The sequence below is a fragment of the Miniopterus schreibersii genome, assembly GCF_964146895.1.
Source record: "Miniopterus schreibersii genome assembly, chromosome: 2".
Lineage (NCBI taxonomy): Eukaryota > Metazoa > Chordata > Mammalia > Chiroptera > Miniopteridae > Miniopterus > Miniopterus schreibersii.
Window position 1 is genome coordinate 143,829,103 of NC_138102.1, and position 21,806 is coordinate 143,850,908.

The following is a 21,806-nucleotide window of genomic DNA, read 5'->3' on the forward strand; positions in this document are numbered from 1 at the left end:
TTGGGCACTGGGATGATTTCCCTCCCCATCATGTTCAGTGCATACAAGTGACTTCTGGTCCAATCTAAAGTTCACTGCTTTTTCAATCCCCTCCTCCCATAAGTCAGCCATCAGGACCAGGACACCTTCCTCTTTCCCCTTCCTCCTCCTTCTGCAGTCTGTCCTGTCCTTCTGCAAACACGTCATGCTCAATACAGACTGAAGAGTCTGTCACTGAGGGTAGAGTGATCCATAAACCTGGAAAAGAGAGGGTCTCATGCAGCCAGGCCAGGTTGGAGTGTGTGTGTGTGGTGGTGGTGGGGGCGCCTTAAACATAGCCCTCGAGACTGCCTCAGGGGTGAGGAAGTAGGGCTACTGCCAATGGATGGCGGCTGGAGGGCAGGGAGGCAGCAGTGGAGGGGGGATTCCCACAGGAATGCTATAGACACTTGTCTTGTGCCTGCTCAGAAGCCCTATCCACAAGGCGAATCAAAGACACAAATCTTTAAGTCCTTTGAATGCCACCACTGCCCAAATTCTTACCCACTTTCCCTGGTAAGGCCTTCTATTCCCTAACTCTGAGTAGAGATGATAAAGCTTCTAGAGATTTGAGTGAGGGTAGGGAGTACGTCCCTTGGTCCCCCCACCTACCCCTCCCAGCCTGACCTGGTCATCGGGCTTTTAATGAGGCAGTGGCGAGGGCTGCGGATCCAGGGCATGGTTTCCTCCGGGCGCTCTCCTGGATCGTGGGATCTCCAGAAGCTGAAGTTCTGAGCGTCAGTCAAGGGGACTCTAAAGACTTGATTGGGGACTGAAAGGTTTGGGGAAGGACGTGTTATCCGATTTCTTTGAGTTCTCTACTCCCTTTTGTGCCTCATGCCCAGCCTGGCCGCTGGGTCTGACCCGGTGCTGAGAAGCCCCAGGAATTTGGTCACCACACCCAGCTTTACTTCCTGATTCCAGCACCTCACACCCTTCATGGTCAGTTGAATCAGTTTTGGTTCTTCCTGGAGTTACTAAGCCCATCTCCAAGAGAGCTTTCTCCAAGTGCTAAGATAGTGGGAAAACAAGTACTTAACCCACTTGGGAAATGTGCAAGATGGGTCCACAGATTCTTTTTTTTTGGCTTAATCACCCTCATTCCCTTCCCTCCTCTCAGAAATAGTTCCTTTGTTCATTTCAGGTAATTCTCTGAAACTTAGCAATGATACTACCTCATGTTTACATACTGCTAATAGATATCATTTATCAAGTATCATCATGTTCTAAATGTTGTATTAGAGGTGTTCTTAAAAGAATGTCAAAACTATTTAGATATTTTCATATTTTCACTATTTACTTGGATAAATCTATACCAGTGTATAAAATTGTTATATTTTTAAAATTCAGAATTATAGCCTAATATTCTGAGCATATAGTCTTTATAAACATTATTAAAAAATCTCTAACAGCCTGGCTGGCATGGTTCAGTGGTTGAGCATCAACCTATGATCCAGAAGATTACAGTTCGATTCCTGGTCAGGGCACATGCCCAGGTTGTGGGCTCCATCCCCAGTAGGGGGTGTGCAGGAGGCAGCCAGTCAATGACTCTCATCATTGATGTTTCTATCTCCCTCTCCCTTCCTCTCTCTGAAATCAATAAAGACATATTTTAAAAATATATCCCTAATATACCATCGAGTAAATGTTACATTTTTGGCTTGTTTTCTTGTTAATTGATAATAAGCTTTTAAAAAGTTTTGCTATTAGAAATAGTTCTTAGGTACTCCTTCATGTATGTCTTTTTAATTTTATTTTTTCTAATCCTCTCCAAGGATATTTTTTCCATTGCTTTTCAGAGTGGAAAGGGGGGAGAGAGAGAGAGAGAGAAACATTGATGTGCAAGAGACACATGGATTGGTTGCTTCCCGCCTGGGCCCCAACTGGGGCCAGAGATTGAACCTGCAACTGAGGTACGTGCCCTTGGCTGGAATCAAACCCGGGACCCTTCAGTCTGCAGGCTGATGTTCTAACCATGAGCAAAACCAGCTAGGGCCGGTTAAGTGTTTAAAGGAACTTCCTCAAGGTCACACAACTTGTTTGGAACTTAAACTCAGTTCAAATTCCGAAGCTAGTGCTTGGTCTCCACTCCTCAGAGGCATAGCAATAACAACATACAAGTACTTTCCTATATTGTCTCATTTTTGGTTTGATCCTCATAGCAATTCTGTAAGATTGTAGAGCAGGTGTTTTCTGTTTCTTGTTCTGTTTTTTAATGAATGAGGAAGCAGGTTAATTAAGGATAAGTGACTACTCAAGGTGAGACACTTAAAAGAGGCAGAACTAGGACTCAAACCTGGATCTTCTGCTTCCAAGTCTGATTCCATTTCTATTTTATGCTGCTCACTCCACCACTCAGGTCTACTTTCTCCCTTGTCTTCTCAGTCTCCCTTCTTGGCTCTTTTTATTGCTGCCCCATAACGATGCCTCGCCTCAGCCCAGCCATTCTTTAGGAACTCAGACACAGCCCATTCAAAGGTACTTACATGTCTTTAACAGCACCTTCCGTACAGCTCGGTGGTACTTTGTGTGGCTATTCTGGTGCACAGAATAATTCCCATCTTTTGAGATAATCGGGGGAAGCTTCGTGGGCACCAGTTCCTTGTGGTCTGAAACGAGAGCGGGCTTGATCTGAGTACTCGACAAATGGGCCTCGTTGATTCTCTGAGTCTCTAGTCTCCATGCCAGCCAGGGACATGGTAGGGATCTCTCCTAGCCACCCACATCTGATTCTCCATTCTTGGGATCTCAGGAGTCAAATCACAATGCCTGTGACAGAGGGGTGAGGGAGAACCCCATGATCCAGAGACCTCCACCACTCTCTTGCTCCTCCCTGACTCCTGGGCTTTGAGTCACCTGCTGGAATCAAGATATGGATAGATACTTAGGGTTAGTGCAGGGGGAAAAAGGCACTTTATCTGAATGGACACTCCCTTTCTGGGATTGGCATATTTGCAGAGCTTTAAAGGGGAAGTTATGGTTGAGCTAAGTCTTGGAGAGTAAGGAGTTCGTGGGACATGGTAGAGTAAAACCTGGATATAATGGGTTAATTTGGGCGAGGGAGTGTCCATTAAAGCTGAAAGTCCGTTATATAATAAAGTAGGTTTTCCAAATATGTATGTTAAAAAATTAGTTAGTTTACCTGCTTTTACTTATGTAGACATGTTTATGTAATTAAAATTAAGTATGTATAAAAAATTTATTTTCACAGAAAAGCTTTCTATATGTATTGCTATAATTTTAAATTTATACTGAATAGGCCTAGTAAATGCGCGCATTCACCAGTCACCATGAGTGCACAGGGGCACACGGCTGGGGCGTGGCTTAGTGCGCGTGGGAGCCTTGCCAGTTTGCCTTAAAACTGCTGCAGAAAGTCACACCACAGGGCAACAGAACCAATAACCACTCACAGTGCAGCGTGATCATGTGCTAATCATTCACTGAGCATTGTCTACTTGTGGTGACTCTTGGATTTAAATATGTAGACTATAGTTGTAGATATGTAATATTTATTATGTAATATTTATTTATGTTGGTGAAATTATTGTAGTGTTTTTTTCCAACATATGGCCTATTTGCTAAAATTTGTTAAAAATAACTGAATTAATAAAAAAAAAAAATCCTGTTAATTATAAGCAAATCTTGGTTAAAAACATTTTAAAATTAATGGGGTGTTAATTTTCACATATGACATATGGACTGGAAATTTTGTCCATTAAATCCAAAGTTTGTTAAAGCGAGGTCTGAAAAATCAAGGGTTTACTGTAATATCAGGAAGAGCATGTCAGGCAGCAGGATAGCAAGTGTTAGAAGTATTAGAGAGGTCTCAGCTTGCTATTGATCTGGAGCCTGATTAGTGCTGCTATAGTGGAGAGGGACAGGGGATGGGGCTAGCGTAGAGCAGGGTAGGGTGGGGTAGGACAGAGCGGAATAGTGTAGATCTAATTGTGAGGGTTTGGGAATCCCCTCTGAGGCAAAACCTATAAATCGCTAGGCTGAAAAGACCAGATCTTCCTTACTTGGCCAGTGCCATGGTCTGAATGTTTGTGTCCTCTCCCAAATTCGTGTGTTGAAAACTTAATGCCCAAGGTAATGGTATTTGGAGGTGAGGGCTTTGGAGGTAAGTAGATTGTGAGGGCAGAGGCCTCAACAATGGGATTAGTGTCCTTATATAAGAGGCCTGAGGGAGTTCCCTCATCCCTTCCACTATGTGGGGACACAGAGAAGTCTGAGACCTGGAAGAGGACTCTTACCTGAGCATGCTGGCACCCTGATCTTGGACTTCAGCCTCCAGAACAGTGAGAAATAAATCTGTTGTTTATAAGCCACCCAGTCTATGATATTTTGTTATAGCAGCCTGAATAGACTAAGACAGTGATTTTTAACCAGTGTCCTGCGGCAAAGAATTTGTAAAACATGCGATATCTGACCAATTAGTCAGGGGCACTGACATTTTTTCCCTTAGATTGTCAAATAAAAAAAAAAATGACAACAGCCAACACAACGATAGCTATTTGGTGTGAATCAATCAAAATTATACCTTTTTTGGGTCAGATCGGCAAAAAAGATATTGTTTGGTGTGCCGCAGAAGCTTAGTAATTAGTTCCTGTGTGCCATGAGATGAACAAGGTTGAAAAATCGCTGGACTTACTCAGCCACTCTTGCAGCTAGAGCATGGGCAAAGAGTTTGGCTAGGCCAATCAAATACATGTGCTCCAGATTTTTAATCCAAGATGAGGTTGCAAAGAAGCAAGGAACATGTAAAGTCTTTTTCTATGGGTGGGAAGTTGTAGCCATGAAGCCACACTTGTTTCTAGCAGCAGTATGCAGGGCCCAGCATCCTTGGTGCCAGCAGTGCCCACCCTAGCATTGAATGTGGTAGTTTCTGTGCCCAGCCAGGTCTACAGCATGGTTGGGAACAGTGTTTCTGGTTGCTATCCATCAAGCTTGGTTCTTTGTTCCTTCTACACCTTTTATGTGCTTCCCAATATTTTCTTTTTTCATCTTTTAAAATTTAAAATTTATTTTTGCTTCCCAATATTTTAAAAAACTACTGTGTAACTGACACAAAAAGTTGTACGTACTTAATACATACAACTTAATGAGTTTGGAGCTAAGTACACACCTGTGAAACCATCACTAAAATCTATACCATAAACGTATCCATCCCTTCCAGAGATTTCCTCCCTCCCTCTTTATTGTTATTATTTTGTGATAAGAACATTTAACAAGATTTACCCTCTTAGCAAACTTTTAAGTATGTAATACAGTTTAACTATAAACTGTATGCTGCACTTACTAGTCTTGTACAACTGAAACTTGTAACCTTTGACTACTACCTCCCCCCGCGTCCTTCCCCCTAGCCTCTGGCAACCACCATTCTATTCTCTGCTTCTGAGTTTTATTATTTTAAGTCCCCCATATAAGTGGTATCATGTAGTATTTGTCCTCCTGTGTCTGGCTTATTTCACTTAGCATAATGTCTTACAGGTTCATCTGTGCTGTTGCAAACGGCAGGATTTCCACTGTATACATATACCACGTTTTCTTTATCTATTCATGCATTATGGACATTTATGCTGCTTCTATGTCGTGGGTATTGTGAATAATGTTGCAATGAATATGGGAGTGCAGATATCAATTTGCAATCCTGATTTCAATTCCGTTGTGTATATACTCAGAAATAGAATTGCTGGAGCATATGGTAGTTCTATTTTTAATTTTTGGAGGAAATTCCATACTGTTTTCCATAGTGGCTGCACCAATTTACATTTCCACAAACAGTGCACAAGGGTTCCCTTTTCTCTACATCTTCACCAATACTTATCTTTTTTCTTTTATTAACACATGTGAGGTGTTATCTCATTGTGGTTTTAATTTGCATTTCCCTGATGACTAATGATCTTTTAATATGCCTGCTGGCCGTTTGTGTGTCTTCTTTGGAGAAAGGTCTTTTCCTTTGACTATTTTTTAATCAGATTTTTTTGCTATTGAGTTATAAGTGTGTCTTATATATTTTGGATATTAACCCTTTATCAAATATATGGTTTGCAAATATTTTCTCTCATCTGCAAGTTGTCTTCATTTTGTTGTTTCATTTGCTATGCAGAAGCTTGATATAATCACACCAATATTCTTAAAAAAATTTTTAAATATATTGATTGATTTGAGAGAGAGAGAGAGGAAGGGGGAGAAAGAAACATCAGTTTGTTGTTCCATTTATTTATGCATTCCTTGGTTGATTCTTTTATGTACCCTGACCAGGGATTAAACCTGCTTCCTTGGCATATCAGGACGACGCTCTAACCAACTGAGCTACACAGCCAGGACTGTCAATATTCTTTTAATTAATTTATATTCTGCTTAAATAAGATTTGGCTTACACCTCTGAATCCTGAGCTGTCAGGGACTGGATGAAAGTTGGCCATTCTCTCTGGAAATTGTTGAGATTGCTGCTTCACCTCTGGTGGAGGGTGGGGATGCCACTTCTTTTCTGGACTTCTTCCCCAGCTCCTGCTTTCCCCCTTCTTCCTGGCTTGGCCCCACTCCATCATCTCTGTCCCTCCTCTCTCACTTTTGCACTCCTATGGAAGTCCCCTTTAATATTCTCTGAGATACTATTTGAATTCCTTCCCTCTACAGACAGTTGAGGACCTGGGGAGGTGGCAGGGTGTAGAGTTCTGGAAGCCTGACTGAACCAGGGGGCTGATCTGTGCTTCATCACAGGTTACAGCAATGAGAGGGGCTAGTTCCTGGGAACAGTGTAATTTGAGTTTGGTGGTTTGACTTCGGGCAAGTTGGGAGTGGCAGAATGTTCAGGGCCAAGCAGATGTAGACTGAGGAGAAAGAACAGGAGCATATTCCTAGTGGGAATGGGGTCTGGACTGTGAGTAACTGTTGGTCTGGGTGCAGGTGACAGTGAGAGCTCTTTATCTGGTCCCAAGGCCTGATTGTCCTCAAGAGCACAGCCAGATGATCTCTATTATCTCAGTTTCCAAATAGTAGATTCCCAGCTTCCCATATGAGTGGTTTACTGCGTGCTTGGAGGTGTGCTGGACAGTATTACTCACTTGGATGCCTTCCTCCTGAATCAAGCACCTGTTGACATACTCCTCACATCAGTTTCTGGCAAGCTGGAAGATACTTTTGGTAACCATAGCTTCTCCAAGCTTTCAGGTTTGGAAGCCACATGGGGTGAAGGGTGGTGAGGGGTAGGTAAGAATCATGCCATAGACTCTGTGAAAGAGCACACTTTGAGTGGAGGGATGCAGTGAGCTCTTTATAAGCAAATTCCACTGTGACGAGGTAGTAGAATCCATCATTTTGTTGATAGATGGTCGAACAGGGGAGGTTCTTCATCCACCCAAAATACCATGCTTCATATGGGTTTTGGGGGCTAAATAGATATGGAGTACCCTGAAGAGTTTCTTCTAGAACTGGGCCATGAAATGGGTGTTGCTATAGACCACACTGAATGCTTTGAGTGGACCGTAAAGGACAGCTGGGGTGTGCAAAAGTACGTGGGTGGATCTTTCACTTAATCAAATTAATGTTGCAGATTTCTCAATATTATAGGCTTCCCAGGGCCACTGGAGTCTTCATGAAACCTTAGTTATCCACTACTTTTCCTGTTGCCTCTGTTAGTTGGAATCGGGGCTGATTGGCCATAATATTTTCAGGTTGAAGAATTTTTAAAATATGTGTGCTTCAGTGGCTCCCAGAATTCTGACTTCCAGGTTGTGGCACTTGCCTGCCTGTTCCAGAAGCTTAGTACATAGTGGTGATAATATCTAACCCTCCTTACTTGCAGTTGTCTTAGGCTTGGTGTTACTGCTAGCAGAGTAATACCTCCCTGACTAAAAAGTCATGTAAGAGCAGCTTGAGAGAAATGTTGTGGTATTTATCGTACATAACAAATGACTCCCATCCAGAAGGTCAGACCCGTTGCTGGGTATTAATCCCTTGAAGTTGGCTGGGGCGTTGAGGTTGAAATGGGCCGATGTGTGTTTGGAAGGCCGTCTGGCACTGACTGACTGTCTTCCCTGGTACAAGGGAGTTGCCGGTGCTTCGGGAGGAAGTGGACAGGAGCATGAACCCGGGGAACCAGACCAGTCCGCAGGGCACGTTTCACATATGGGGGAGTGCCTGGCTTCCATGTCCAAAACTAGCTTCCTCAACGTGGTGCACTTGCTCAGGATCCTGAACATGGGGAAGATGGAGCATGAGATTACAGAGAGGCTTAGTGCTGGCTGCAGACTGTGACGTAAAATGGACCACGTGGATCCTCTAGAGATAACGACAAGAAAGCCAATGCTTAGGGAATGTGCTCGGCACAATTATAAAAGGTAGGAACTATTATCTTGTTTTACAAACGGACACAGAGGCCCAGAGAAGTTCAGTAATTTCCCCAAGATCACATAACTAACTAGCACATGGCAGAGACATGAGTTTAACCCAAGCAGTTTGGCTCCACAGCCCATGCTCTTAACCACCACACCAAACCGACTCTGGAAATAATCTAATCAGGGCATCCAGGACAGACCAAGGACTAAGAGAGAACATAGACTGATAGGACTAGCCTCTGATGGGGCCCCTTACGTGCAGCTCACTGGGAGCCTTGTCAACGGTGTCTGCTCACCCCAGAGCAGCCTTGAGTTGGGTGGAGGACATGATATCATTACCTTGATCCAGAGGCAGAACCCTGGCTTCCTGAGCTCCACTGAAACGTGGAATATTATTTCCTATGGCGAACATGGGGGAAGATGACTGGAACCTGGTGGCCACTCTGCAGTGGTCTGGATCAGTCCCAGTGGGGAAAACCAGTGGGGAAAGGCTGAGCTTATGTGGGAAAAGTGGACTGTCTGCTGCAGCACAGTCACCCACCTTGGAGGTGCCAGTTCCCTAGGTTTTGGATGATTGTAGTTATGAGTAGCTTGAGTACCTTCTCTCTAGTCTCAGGCAGACAGGGGATGGTGGTCTGTAGCAGCTGTGAGACATATGGGTTGTTTCCAAGATGCATTTCTAGAACTATAGCAGGTCTATCCGTTTGGAAAGGCAGAGGGGCTCAGAGGCTTTGGCCAGTTCATTCTTGGCTGAATTCCTGCTTCTGTGTGAAAAGCCAGAACTACAGTGCCCTCTGCTGGAGTCTCAGAATGGCATCCCCAGCTGTCTCCTGACAGGTGAGTCACAGAACAGGCAGCTGGGAGAGGCCAGGAGACCTAGGAGATTGAGCCAGGACATTGCAGCCAGGATGGGGAAAACAACCTATTACACCCTCTGACAGGATCCAGAAAATGATAATGCAAGTAAGATGTATTCAGTTTTTACCTAAAACTTGAGACTTAGGTTTTCTTTGGAGAGATTCATTTGGAACTGGAAGAGCAACTCTGAGGACTAGTGAATTCCTCTGGGAAGAGGAATATTAGGGGCAGCAGTGGAGGAAGATAGAGTGAGGTCCTTTGGATGTGCATAGCTTGGATGTCATTGTGTCTGTGGCTAGAGGGCTGTTGCTGGAGAGTCTGGCAGGGATAGGTCATTTGTCTCTAGACTAGAACAAGAATAATCTCTTCTACCACCCACCCCCATCGATATGTCTCTGAAACTTCCGTCAGTGAACCAGTGTAGATTTGTGTTATGATAAGGTCTAGCTTGACCTAGGGTTTTCATGTAACCCTATGAAAAGGGAGTTGTTTCAGCAAAGGGCCAGATAAGAGTCAATTTGCCTGAAATCGAAACCAAGACACTCCTGGACCAAGAGAAGCATCTAGGTAAGAAGCTAAGAGTAGGTAGGAGAGCAGGGTTCAAAGCAGGTGGTGAGAGAGATTCAACAAAGGAAAGGACAGATACAGGGCCATGCTCCCCTGGGCAGGCCAGAGAAGGGAAAGCTTAGGTACCCATGAGACTTGGGTATACAGTGAACGAGCTCTGGAAGCGAGGCTGAACTTGCAGTGTTAGGGTCAGGAAGAGTGAGTCTGGGGCGGGCAGGAACCCGCTGATTAGAGGACGTGAGAGTTCTGGTCACTGGTCAGGGGTGCTCTTCTGTGGGCAGCTGCAGTCATCGGGCTCATTCAGGACCTGGATGAAAGATCGTTTGAAGCCAGCCAGCATATTTTCTCTCTCTCAAGGAATCTTATGGTTTAATATTGCTTCCCAGGTTTATCCTGGCAAGTATGTCTTGAGAAGTAGACAATGGTATTCCAGTCATAGGAAAGGTATATATTCCAGTTGTAAATAGGAACTTATATATTATGATTTATAACTTTTCTTCCAATCGTCTGTTGTATAGTTTTATGTGCTAGGTCTTAGATATATTACATACATTATTTTATTTAATCTCCACAGCAAATCTATAAGAAAGGCATTATGTCCATTTACAGGTGAGGAAGCTGAATCACTCTGAATTTGCTTACTGTGATTTAGCCCCTGAACCTGAACAACTTTGGGTACCGGATAAAAACAGTTTCTGAAGTTGAGGATAGAACAAAGTATGCTACCCACGCTCCATTTTCTTCTTTGGTTTTTCTATTTTGGTTCTTTGTCAGGGGAAAAAGAAAAGGAGGCAGAGACTGGCAGAATATTCAGTTATATGTGTTGACTCACCTCTATGAGTTTTCAGTATGACTGTAATTAGGAAGCTTGAGTGGGCTTTTTTTTAAGTTGAATGTTAATACACTCACACCTACTAAAAGAAAAACCTATCTTCGAAGAAGAATTGTGAATGACTTCAAAATATCATTATAGTAAGAATGTTAAGAATGAAAAGTGCCAATATTAACAGGTTCAGCTTATGGTTGCAATTAAAGCCCTAGGAGGGCCAGGTAAGAGTGTGGTTGATTTGAGCACAGAGAACAGATTGAAGTGCTGGTGCTGGTGGACAGAGGAGGGTCAAACCACACGAGTGAATGTATCACAAGGTGATATCAGCCAGAAAGAGAGTGGGGCCAGAGAGTTATTCAAGTGTAGATTCAAATTAGAGTTCCGCAATATCATTTGGGTTGTGGAACTAAGGGTGAGCATAGAGTTAGGAACTGTGTGTTCCTTGAATTAATGAATGTAGAAATTGGGATTAGAAAGATGGGCAAGTAAGGTGGATGTGGCCTTGCTAGGACCCAAATAGAATGCTATCTTTTATCCATAATCTCCCCGTCCTCCTTGTGAATTTCTCAAACCAGTTCCAAAGTAATTGAAAGATATGAGACATTTCCCATTATGCTGTTTCTCATTTCTATTGAATAGAATTTTCAGGCAGAAGTCTCACCTGGTTGAAACCAAATCTGGCAGAGGGCAGCCAGGTTGCCTGAATGTCTTTGCGGGAAGGGTGGGATGATTGGAAATACTGTCCTAAGGTTCTTTCTGTTATGAGGTCGTGGGTGCTGGCACAGTGCTTAGGTGTCTCAGGTGTGCGCAGTAAATGGCATGTGGGAAGTGGGAGCTGACTTCCAGGCGCCGGGGGACCCAGTGGAGGCAGCGCATCAAAGGGGGAGGGGCGGTGTTTGCTGTAGTTCGGGCCTTGCACTGCTTCTAGATTTGGAAATTTGCTCCTCTAAGATGAAACTCTAGCCTCAGATCTACCCTTGGCTGACTCGTTCTCATTCTTCAGGGCGGTGCTCAACTATTACCTCCTTGATCTCTCTGTACAAAGTGAGCCTTCCCAAGCTACTGTCCGTCAGGGTCACCTGCAAACGCAGTTGCCTGTCGGAGCTGGCAGATAACGTCTATGAGTAACGCAAGCTGAGCAAGAAGCCTGTCCCACCTCAAGGGGCAGCTGCTACTGCGCTCTGGCTGTTGTGATCATGTGGGAATTGAGTGCCAGTGTTGACAGTTCTAATTTTATAAGAGAAATTAGAAATGGGGGTTTTACGTAAAATCTCCTGATTTTTAAATGTTGGTCCAATTTATTTATTTTTTATTTTTTAAGCACTCTGCAGGCTGAGTCTGGCCCTCTGGCCAGCAGTTAATAACTTTGGATTTATTGTTTTGCCCCTTATTTCCTTCCCAGCATTTGTTATAATCCCTGAGTATTTTATTTACTTATTTATTTTCTGAGTTAATCACTGTTGTATTTCCAGTGCCTAACACGTGCCTGGCACAATCAATTCCCAATAAGTAAATATCTGATGTTGTATGAGAAGGGGAATCTGGATTGGTTCCTTACTTACAAGCTTTTAGTATATTTGGAATATTATTAAATACATGAATTATACATATTATTGTGTGTATAATTGTGTATACACAATTATACACATACATATATATGTGTTTATGTACATATATGTACACACATCTATATATAACAAATATTTTCCCTCAGTCTCTTGCCTTTTAACTTTATGATATCTTCTGATACATAATTAACAATTTTTTTCCTTAGAAAAAATTGCCAATCTTTTTTATCAGGCTTCTGGTCTTTATGTTCTGAAGGAAAATTTTTCCAAAACCACCCTAAGATTGTAAAAATAGTCTGTTTTCCTCTAATATTGCTATAATTTTGTTTTATATATTTAGCTGTTTAATCCACCTAGAATTTATTTTTGAGTATGATGTAAGGTGAGAAGTCTTTATTATGTTAAGGAATATCCTTTTAATTTACAAAGTGTTTTTTAAAAAATATCAAATGACTTCTTAATTTCTAGTGAGATTGTTGTATATATCTTTTTAATTTGACATATAGATGTGATGTATTATATTAATCTATTTCCTAATATAAAGTAATCATTGTATTTTTGGAATAAACCTACTTGATGATAGATGATTGTCTTTAATATATATATATTTTAAAAATTTATCTTTGAAAGTATTACAGATGTGTCCCCCTTTTTTCCCCACTGACCCCTTCTACCCTGCACCCCACCCCCCGACCCAGGCCTTTACGACACTATTGTCTGTGTCCATGGGTTATGCATATATGCTATAAATTCTCCCCACCCTCACCCTCAATATATTCTTAATTTTTTATTTTTTACTTTTCAGTTACAGTCAACATTCAATATTACACATTTCAGGTGTACAGCATAGTGGTCAGACATTTATATAACTTACAAAGTGATCCCCTCGATAAGTCTAATACCCCCCTGTACATCATACATAGTTATAACAACATTATTTTCTATATTCCCTGTGCTGTATTTTATCTCCCTGTGACTTTTTTGTAACTACCAATTTGTAGTTCTTAGTCCCTTCACCTTTATCATTCAGTCCCCCAAACCCCCTCCCACTTGGCAACCATCGGTTTGTTCTCTGAATCTGAGTTTGTTTCTGTTTTGTTTGTTTATTTTGGTGTTTAGATTCCACATATAAGTAAAACAATATGGTATGTGTCTTTCTCTGACTTATTTCACTTAGCATAATACCCTCTAGGACCATCCATGTTGCTGCAAACGGTAAGATTTCATTCTTTTTTATGGCCAAGTAACATTCCATCATATATATGTACATCTTCTCTATCCAATTGTCTATCAATGAACACTTGAGTCTTGTTTTTTAATCTATTCAGCCACCCTATATCTTTTGACTGGAGCACTTAATCCATTTACATTTAAACTAATTATTGATAGGTATGTAGTTATTGCCATTTTATTATTCATATTTTTTCTACCTCCTCCTGTCCCTTTAGTATCTGGTAATACTGGTTTGGTAGTGATGAACTCCATTAGCTTTTTCTCTAGGGATCTTTAATATATTTTTGAATCTGGCCTGTTAGTAGGATTTGTCCATTTATATTTACATTGCTCTACAGATTTCTCTTTACTATAGTGTATATTATGTTTTGTTATTGTATCAGTTTCGTGTTAGTTTTATAAACTTAATCAGTTATTTTCATTGTCTTCTGTGCTTTAAAAAATGTTTTTATTGATTATAGAGAGAGAGAAAGGGAGAGGGAGAGAGAAACATTAATCAACCGCCTCCTGCATGCCAATCGAGCCTGCAATCCAAGCATGTGACCTGACAAGGAATCAAATTGGCGACCTTTTGGTGCATGGGACGACACTCAACCAACTGAGCCTCACTGACCAGGGCTGTTTTCTGTGCTTTTAAGAATGGAATTATCTGTCTTAAATTTTTTTAAAATATGTTGTTGTTTTTTTTTAATTTCAGAGAGACAAAGGGAGAGGGAGAGAGCATCTTGCATGCCCCCTACTGGGTATCGAGCAGCCTGCAACCCAGGCATGTGCCCTGACCAGGAATTGAACTGTGACCTGGTTCATAGGCATTGAACAACACTGTCCAGGCTGTCTTAAATTTTTGAAAAATTTTTAAATCAAAATTATCTGGGCCTACAGACTCTTCTCATGCAACTGTTTAACAACTTTAATATTCTCTCATGATTACTAATTTAAGGGTTTATGCTTATTTAAAATCCAAACATTAGAAAAAAATTTTAAAATTGTGATGAAGTCTAATTTATCTATCTTTCATTCTGTTGCTATAAATGTTCTGATTTAAAGTTGTGGTGGTTTTCACATATGTCCACAACTTTATATCCCTTCCTTCAGGAAGTAGAGCTTACCTCCCCTCACCTTGAGTGTGGGTTGGATTTAGTGATTCTCTTCTAACAAATAGAATAAGCTGGAAGTGACAGTCACTTTAGACACCAGGTCATAAAAAGGCACCGTGGCTTCTTTCTCCCCCCTTCTCTCAGATCACCTGTGCTGAGGAAACACTCAGAGCATGTGAGCACATTCAGGAGCTTATGGAGAGGCGCCGGGGCTGAGAAGCAGGAGTTTTCTATGGGCAGAGAGGAACTGTGGAGCCGCTCAGGTGACCGCAGGCCCTGCTGGGCGTCCTGCGGGCAACCACCCGGAGAATTCCCCAGCACACCTAGCTGAGCGCTCCTGGAGTGCTGATTCGCAGACACTGCGAGGTAATAAATGTTTGTTGTTTTAATAATTTGTTACACAGCAATAGACAATTAACACAGAAGGTTGGGAGATAAAATTGAAGAATCTCCCAAAGAATAAAAAATTAAAAACAAAGAAAATATAAAGAAAGATGAATAAGTTAGAGGATCAGCTCAGGAAGTTTTATAGTTGGCAAATGGAATTTCCAAAAAGAGAGAAGAGAGAAAATAGAGAATACATTAAAGAATAAAAGAACATTTCTCAGAAATGAAGGGCACACATTTCCAGACTGAAAAAGCTCATGGATTTTTTTTATCATCATGAATGAAAAAAGACCTACATCAAGTTCCATCATTATGGAATTTCAGAAAACTAGGGAACAAAAAGAAAAGTAAAAGCTCCTAGAGAGAAATAAGTCACACAAAAGAATCCAATCAGAAGCTAGAAGACAATAAAGAGATATCTTTAAAATTCTTAGAAAATTATTTTCAGCCTAGAATTCCATGTCCGGAAATCAGACAGAGTGTGAGGGCACTATAAAACCACTCTGGACTCAAAATATACCTCCTACACCTTTCTTCTTTTCTTCCTCTGCTTGTTCTTTTTTTTAGTCTTTCAAGCTTTTATTTAAGGGCAATGGTCCAGGATGGATTTAGATCTTGTTGAAAGCAGCCACGTCCATGGGCTGCACATAGTCCTCAAAAGCAGTGATCCGCTCCTCCAGCATGTCTGTTCCAACTTTATCATCTTCTACTACACACTGTATTTGAAGTTTTTAAAAAAATTCCATACCCACTGGAACCAGGTTAGAAGAGCATCTGCTCGAGTGCTCCTAGACATACTCTGATTTTGCCATGTCCATTTCATCATCCCAAGGTTTCACATCTGGTAAGATGGAAGACTTGGCAACAAGCGCAGGGCTTGTGGATTTATTTGACTCATACTGTGCAAGGCCTTCTCCTCTCAGCCTCTTTGCTTCTTTGCTTTTCTCCTCAGATCCAAAGAGATCAATGTCATCATCGTCTTTACTATTGGTAACTCCAGTTCCTGTGGTGTCTTCCACATTAGCGGGGCCATACTTGCCTAAAGCTTTCTTCACTCCTGACAGACTGGCTTTTTCCTTTTCATAAGACTTGGTGTGATTATCCTCCTACACATTCTTAGAAAGCTATTTGAAGACATATACCAGGAAAGACAGGGAATAAACCGAGAAAGAAAACGTGGGTTCTAGGAAACAGGAAATAAATCCTTGGAGGCAAAAGCAAATTTCAGAACAAGAGCTATGCACCAGACTTAGAGAGTGAACAGTCCAGACTAGAGTGGGAGAGAGGCAATTTAGGAAAAAATTGAATTGATGGATTATCTGTTGTGTTTTGAGTGACTGGAAAAAATATCATTGGGCATTTGACAGTGCCCTTGAAATATATGGGTAGGGGGAGTAACAACAGTTATATGGAGAACCAAGCAAATGAAAAAAATGGTCATGATTCTTAACTTTAGGGATAAACAAAAAGTTGAACAAGAAAGGAAAGTTATCATAGTGACATTATGTGGCTTAGTGATGAACAATTTTTACATATTTGTAAGGCTAAAAGGCTATTGACTTAAATTTGTATGAATGTTCTATTGCTGCATCACAAATGACCACAACTTTAATGGCTGAAAACGACATCCATTGATTACCTCACAGTTCTATAAGTTGGAAGTCTGGGCAGGCTTGACTGGGTTGTCTGCTTAGTCTCACGAGGCTGAAATCAAGGAGTTGGCTGGGCTGGGGTCTTATATGGAGGTTCTAAAGAAGAGTCCATTTTCAGGCTCATTCGGATTGTTGGCAGAAATCAGTTTCTTGGGGTTATAGGACTGAGGCCTTGTTGGCTGTCAGCCAGGCTACTCTCAGCTTCTAAATGCCGCCCACATTCCTTGGTATGTGGCCCCCTCCATCTTCAAAGCCAGCAATGAGGTGTCAAATCCCGCTCACGCTTCCAATCTCTGAATTCCTCTTTTGCTGCTAGCTGGGAAAAACATTCTGCTTTTAAAGGGCTTGTGTGATTAAGTTAGGCCTGCTCAGATCGTCTCTCCTTCTCCATATGAAGTAATAATCACCAGAGTGTTATCCATCATATTCAGAGATTCCACCCACACTCAAAGGGAATGGAATTATACAAGGAGAAGTTTCACTGAGGGCCAGTCTTTTTTTTTTTTCTTTTTTAATATATCTTTATTGATTTCAGAGAGAGGAAAGGAGAGGGAGAGAGAGAGATAGAAACATCAATGATGAGAGAGTCATTGATCAGCTGCCTCCTGCACGCCCCTGACTGGGGATCGAGCCCACACCTGGGCATGTGCCCTGACCGGGAATCGAACCCCAATCGCCTGGATCCTAGGTCGATGCTCAACTGCTGAGCCACACCCGGCCGCACGAGGGCCAGTCTTAAAATTTTGCCTGCCACAAACCCAAGACCATGATATAACCATACTGGGAAAATTAGGCTGGGAGAGGGGAGGAGCAGGGTATTGTATAAGAAAGCTAAATTCTCAACTGTCCTAACAGGAAGGCAATATATAATAACCACAAATGGATAAATCAATACATGCATGTAAACTTTTTCTTTAGAATTAGGAAGGTAGTGCCAAAAGAAACAACTAAAATAGTTGAAAATGATTATCTTTGAAGAGTGGAGCTGAGAGGTGTGAGGCAGAAAACTCTTATTTTCATTATAAGCTTTTTTTTTTAGCACTATTCATATTTAATACTTGGAAAAAGAAGTAAAAAGATAACTTTAAAATATTTCTATTGATTAGACATGAGAGGGAAAACGAAAGGATTTGAAGAAAATCATTAAAAAATAAGTTTGCTTTGCAAATCCCTGAATCCACTTTAAATAAACCCAAATGGAATTTGTAGATGATGCATTGAAGGGGAAAAATTATTAACAGACACATTTTCAAAGAAAAGGAATTGGTACTGTATCCAAAAAATTGGTGAGCCCAGCTGATGTGGCTCAGTGGTTGAGCACCGACCTATGATTGAGGAGATGGAGGTCCAATTCTCCCTCAGGGCACATGCCCTGGTTGTGAGCTTGATCCCCAGCAGGGTGCATGCAGGAGGCAGCCAATCAATGAACCTCTTATTACTGATGTTTCTATCTCTCTCCCTCTCCCTTCCTCTCTCTGAAATCAAAGATATATTTTTTGAAAAGTTGGCAAATCTAGTTATACATATTAAGTGAAACTAAAATATATAAGGAATATATCTTTCCTTGATTCCCCAATTTACAATGTAATCTTCCTTTAAATTAACTAATCAACTATTTGATAAGATTCTACTGTAATTACATTCAACTTTCATTATGTAGGACTTATTAATTATCCAAGCTTGCTAGCTTGATGTCTAGTGGCTGTTTTATACCAGGGATCCCTACTTGGTGGTTAGGAGTTTATGGGTATTGATTAGATGAGCCATACTCCATGGTCCAATGGGCCACATTTACTCCAAGATGCCTCCTGGAAAGATGAGATCAGTGGTAACTAGTTGCTTTGTCAAAAGGTGATTTTGCTAAATTCTTGCCCTAGAAATGAAACTTCCTAGTTTTATTTGGAGAAATAAGATATGGTTAAACTCCTAGCATTGCATTTTCACAAATAACTACAGCAAAGTTTGAGTTTTAAGCACAGAAAACAAATAAAACTATTGTTTTTGTGCCTGCATATAACAGGTGGACCACATAATGGTAATTCTGTAGTGTGTGTGTGTGTGTGTGTGTGTGTGTGTGTGTGTGTGTGTGTGTTTTAAAAAAGATCAGAAAAAGACCCAGTTATTCTTTTCTGTGCTTGCAGAACACTACTGTGAAGTTGTAGAATGTTGTAACTTTCTTGAGAAGTTGCCCAGGGGCTCTGGGAAAAGGTTACAAAGTGTTGACTCCATAAAGTCTCCAAGTCAACAGTTATAGCCATTAGCTGAGCAAAAAGTTACTATTCATCTCCAGTGAATGGTGAGCTCCTGACAATCTTGAGAACCACCTGTTGGGGAACAGTGAATTAAATAACTCTAGGTAAAGCCTACCTGGCATTTGAATTTCAGGTTTTAGAGGTTAATAGATTTTCCTAGAAAGGCTGGACCACCAATCATTTGTACAGTGGTCTGCTCACAGCAAAGGACCTGTGTCATTTGTCTCCATAAATAAGTGTTTAAAAATGAGCACAGACATAGGTGTTTGACAATTGGTAATCAAATCCTCACTCTATCGGTGTGACCTTAGGTAAATAAGTTAATCTCTTTGAGCCTGTTTCCTTATTGGTGAAAGGGGAATAGTAATACCTACCTCACAGGAATGTTGAGAGGATTATTGGAATCATGCATGTAGAGTTCTCAGCACAAAGCCTGGAACACAGTACATGCTAAATAAATAGTTGTTATTAACTGCTTGACTAAACAAAGTCAGGGATTAATTAGAAGTTAGCAAGTGGACCTCCTCTGTTCAAATCTTGAGAAATAACAAGAGGGTGTAAAATTGAAGGGAGTGGGAGAACCAAGTGAGGGATTAGGGAAGACAAACTTGATGTCCAGTCTTCCCTTTAACCTTACATTTTAGGCCAACAGTTTAGCCAAGGCTCCTGCTCTGATAGTCTGCCACTGGAATGAAAAAACTTTGATGAGAGGATGTTATCAGGATACTTCCCTATCATCCCACAGAGGACTCCAGTTTTTATAAAGTGAAGTCTTTCTGCCTAACCTACAAAAAAATTAATCAGAAATGAGACCCAGGCCTTTTTGGGTTGGTACCAAGTCTTGTCCACCAGTGTTTAAGTGGCTAACTAACTGGGTAGGAAAACCCCAGGCTTGACGCTTAGTTCTCTCATGGTGAGAAGCCCCGTCTAGTAGAGACAGGCAAGATTGCAGCAGCCAGGAGAGGTCTACTCTTGGCCTGGAACAAGGGAAATTTGTGGGTTAAGCCAAGCGTGTTTCTCTGAGACAGGATGAAGAGCTCTTTATTTGGAGTCAACAGTAGCCCCAGGGCATGATGCTGGGACCCAGAAGGGTGTCGGCAAGTGGAGACAGCTGGTGTAGGGCTATTAAGAGATTCCTAGGCCCATCAGTGGGACTCTTTGTACAAGTCTTACCTGGAAGCTGGATATGTAAAACAGAGCTTCTATGATGGAATTAGAAAGAAGACAGAGCGCACCCAGTGGAGGCCTATACAAGACCCATCATTCACAACCTTAACTTTGTGCTTCATACTTTTCCAGTAACCCCCATCCTTCACCCCAACATAACTTTTGCTTTAGTACCTGCCTATACTTAATTTTCTTCACATGCCCTCTATTCTGCCCAGAAAATCCTTCTCCATTTCTGTGCTTTCAAACAAGTCATCTTTTAAGGCCTTAATCAATTGTCACATCTCCTGCAAAGCCTCCCCTAACTTGTTTTGGTTAGTCATTCTATACTATTTATTCATTCATTCACCTTACAAATACATATTTATGAAATCTCTATTATGTATGAGGCACTGCTAGGCATTGTGGATATAATACAAGTATGATACCTCCAACTAAAAATCCTTCAACATCTCCCTATAAAGTTAAAATGCTTAGCATGACTAACAGTATCCTCAATTATCTGACCCCTGCCTAGTTTTCAAGGCCTGCTCTCCACACTTGTTTACTTCACCATTTACCTGTACTCAAGGACTTGAGTGCTCACTTTATATGGCTCTCTCTCAAGTTTCTGTTCCTTTGTCTGTGCTATATTTCCTTCTTGTCTACTTGGTGAACTCCAATCATCCTTTAACATTCAGTTTTGAAAGCATTTTGTGAATGAGGTCTTCTCTAAAGGATCCCCCTATTCTCACTTCAAATCTAACAGTGTCAAGTACTTCCTCTTTTGTGTCTCCATAACATTCCAGATTTAATTGAATCTCACACAACAATTGCAAATTTTTTGTTTGTATACTTTTCTTCACTTGATAGCCACTTTATGGCAGAGGCCTTATCCTATCCATCTTTGTAACCCCAGTCACCAACATAAAGCCTGGCACAAAGTTGGTGCTTAATAAATGTTGGCTAAATGAGCAAATGAATAAATTTATTTGGTTGAACAAATTGGGTATCTTAATAAGGATATTAAATGACAGGAGAGGGAACTCGAATGGATACTCTGCCTACTCCATAATTTTAACAAGTGGAATTGTTAATCTTGGGGGCTAAATCTCTAATCCAAGGTAGGAAAAGAAATAGCTAAGAAATGGGCCTTCTAACCCTCTACTCTATATCCCCCTTACTTGTTTCTTCAGTTGTGTCCCTTTTCTTTTGCTGAAAGGAATTTTGATATCCCAGTAGATATAAGTTGAAGAAGGCCATCTTAGCTCCTTCCTGTCCTCTTCTGGAAGGTTCCAGGCTGGAGCACTGAACCATTTGGTAACCATGGTAATGTTCTGAAGAATTATTATGACTGACACTCCTTTTGTCTAAAGAGGCACATGATTTATGAGTTCACAGTGGAGCTGGAGTGGGAGTGGGCTAAATAACTTCAGGAAAATAGAGTAATCAAGTAAGTGCCAGTTACCTTTTTACTTGCCCCCAGTTTTATTATACTGTAAGCTTCAGAAAGCACTGAGTAGAAAGAGCACTGACTGGGCTGAAATCTTAGTTTTACCATATTCTAGGTGCCTGACTTTGAATAGAGTAACCTCCATTTGTGTTTTTTTTAATTAAAAAAGATAGATGATATTTATTTCATGGAGGTATGAGAATTAAATGAGATAATGCATGCAAATTTCCTTGGCAGACTGTTCAGCATATAACGGAACCTTAGCAAACAACATTTAAATCTGAACATGGTACTTCCAATGAGTCTTTACGTTATTTCAAGCAGTGCTGTGGTGAGTCCATTCATATTTACTTTTGAGAGTGACTTGTTAAACTTTCAGGCATTCTTCATTTCTGTTACAGTGG

At 41.2% G+C, this 21,806-nt stretch overlaps 2 protein-coding genes and 1 pseudogene across 4 annotated transcripts in view; 1 reads left to right on the forward strand and 2 right to left on the reverse strand.

Annotated features, from left to right (window-relative positions):
- ADCY6 (adenylate cyclase 6) overlaps positions 1 to 21,806 on the forward strand; it is a 45,879-nt gene that overhangs the window by 19,960 nt on the left and 4,113 nt on the right. The window contains exon 22 of one of the 2 annotated variants that reach the window (XM_081128369.1): positions 14,657 to 14,966. The exons of the other annotated variant lie outside the window; for it this stretch is intronic. Within the exon in view, the coding sequence (XP_080984495.1) occupies positions 14,657 to 14,728 (72 nt within the window). The 3' untranslated portion in view covers positions 14,729 to 14,966. Of the gene's footprint in view, positions 1 to 14,656; positions 14,967 to 21,806 lie in introns of those variants that run through there. 2 annotated transcript variants of the gene reach the window in all.
- SPMIP11 (sperm microtubule inner protein 11) lies at positions 189 to 21,212 on the reverse strand (the record flags this gene model as incomplete). The annotated part of the gene is made up of 4 exons (XM_081128372.1): positions 189 to 237; positions 646 to 790; positions 2,505 to 2,627; positions 21,134 to 21,212. 4 exons carry the CDS (start codon positions 21,210 to 21,212, stop codon positions 189 to 191), a joined length of 396 nt encoding a protein of 131 aa, XP_080984498.1.
- LOC308553589 (elongation factor 1-beta pseudogene) lies at positions 15,508 to 16,973 on the reverse strand (annotated as a pseudogene). The gene is made up of 2 exons: positions 16,959 to 16,973; positions 15,508 to 16,005 (listed from the first exon to the last, which is right to left on the reverse strand). The product of its transcript is annotated as an elongation factor 1-beta pseudogene (transcript).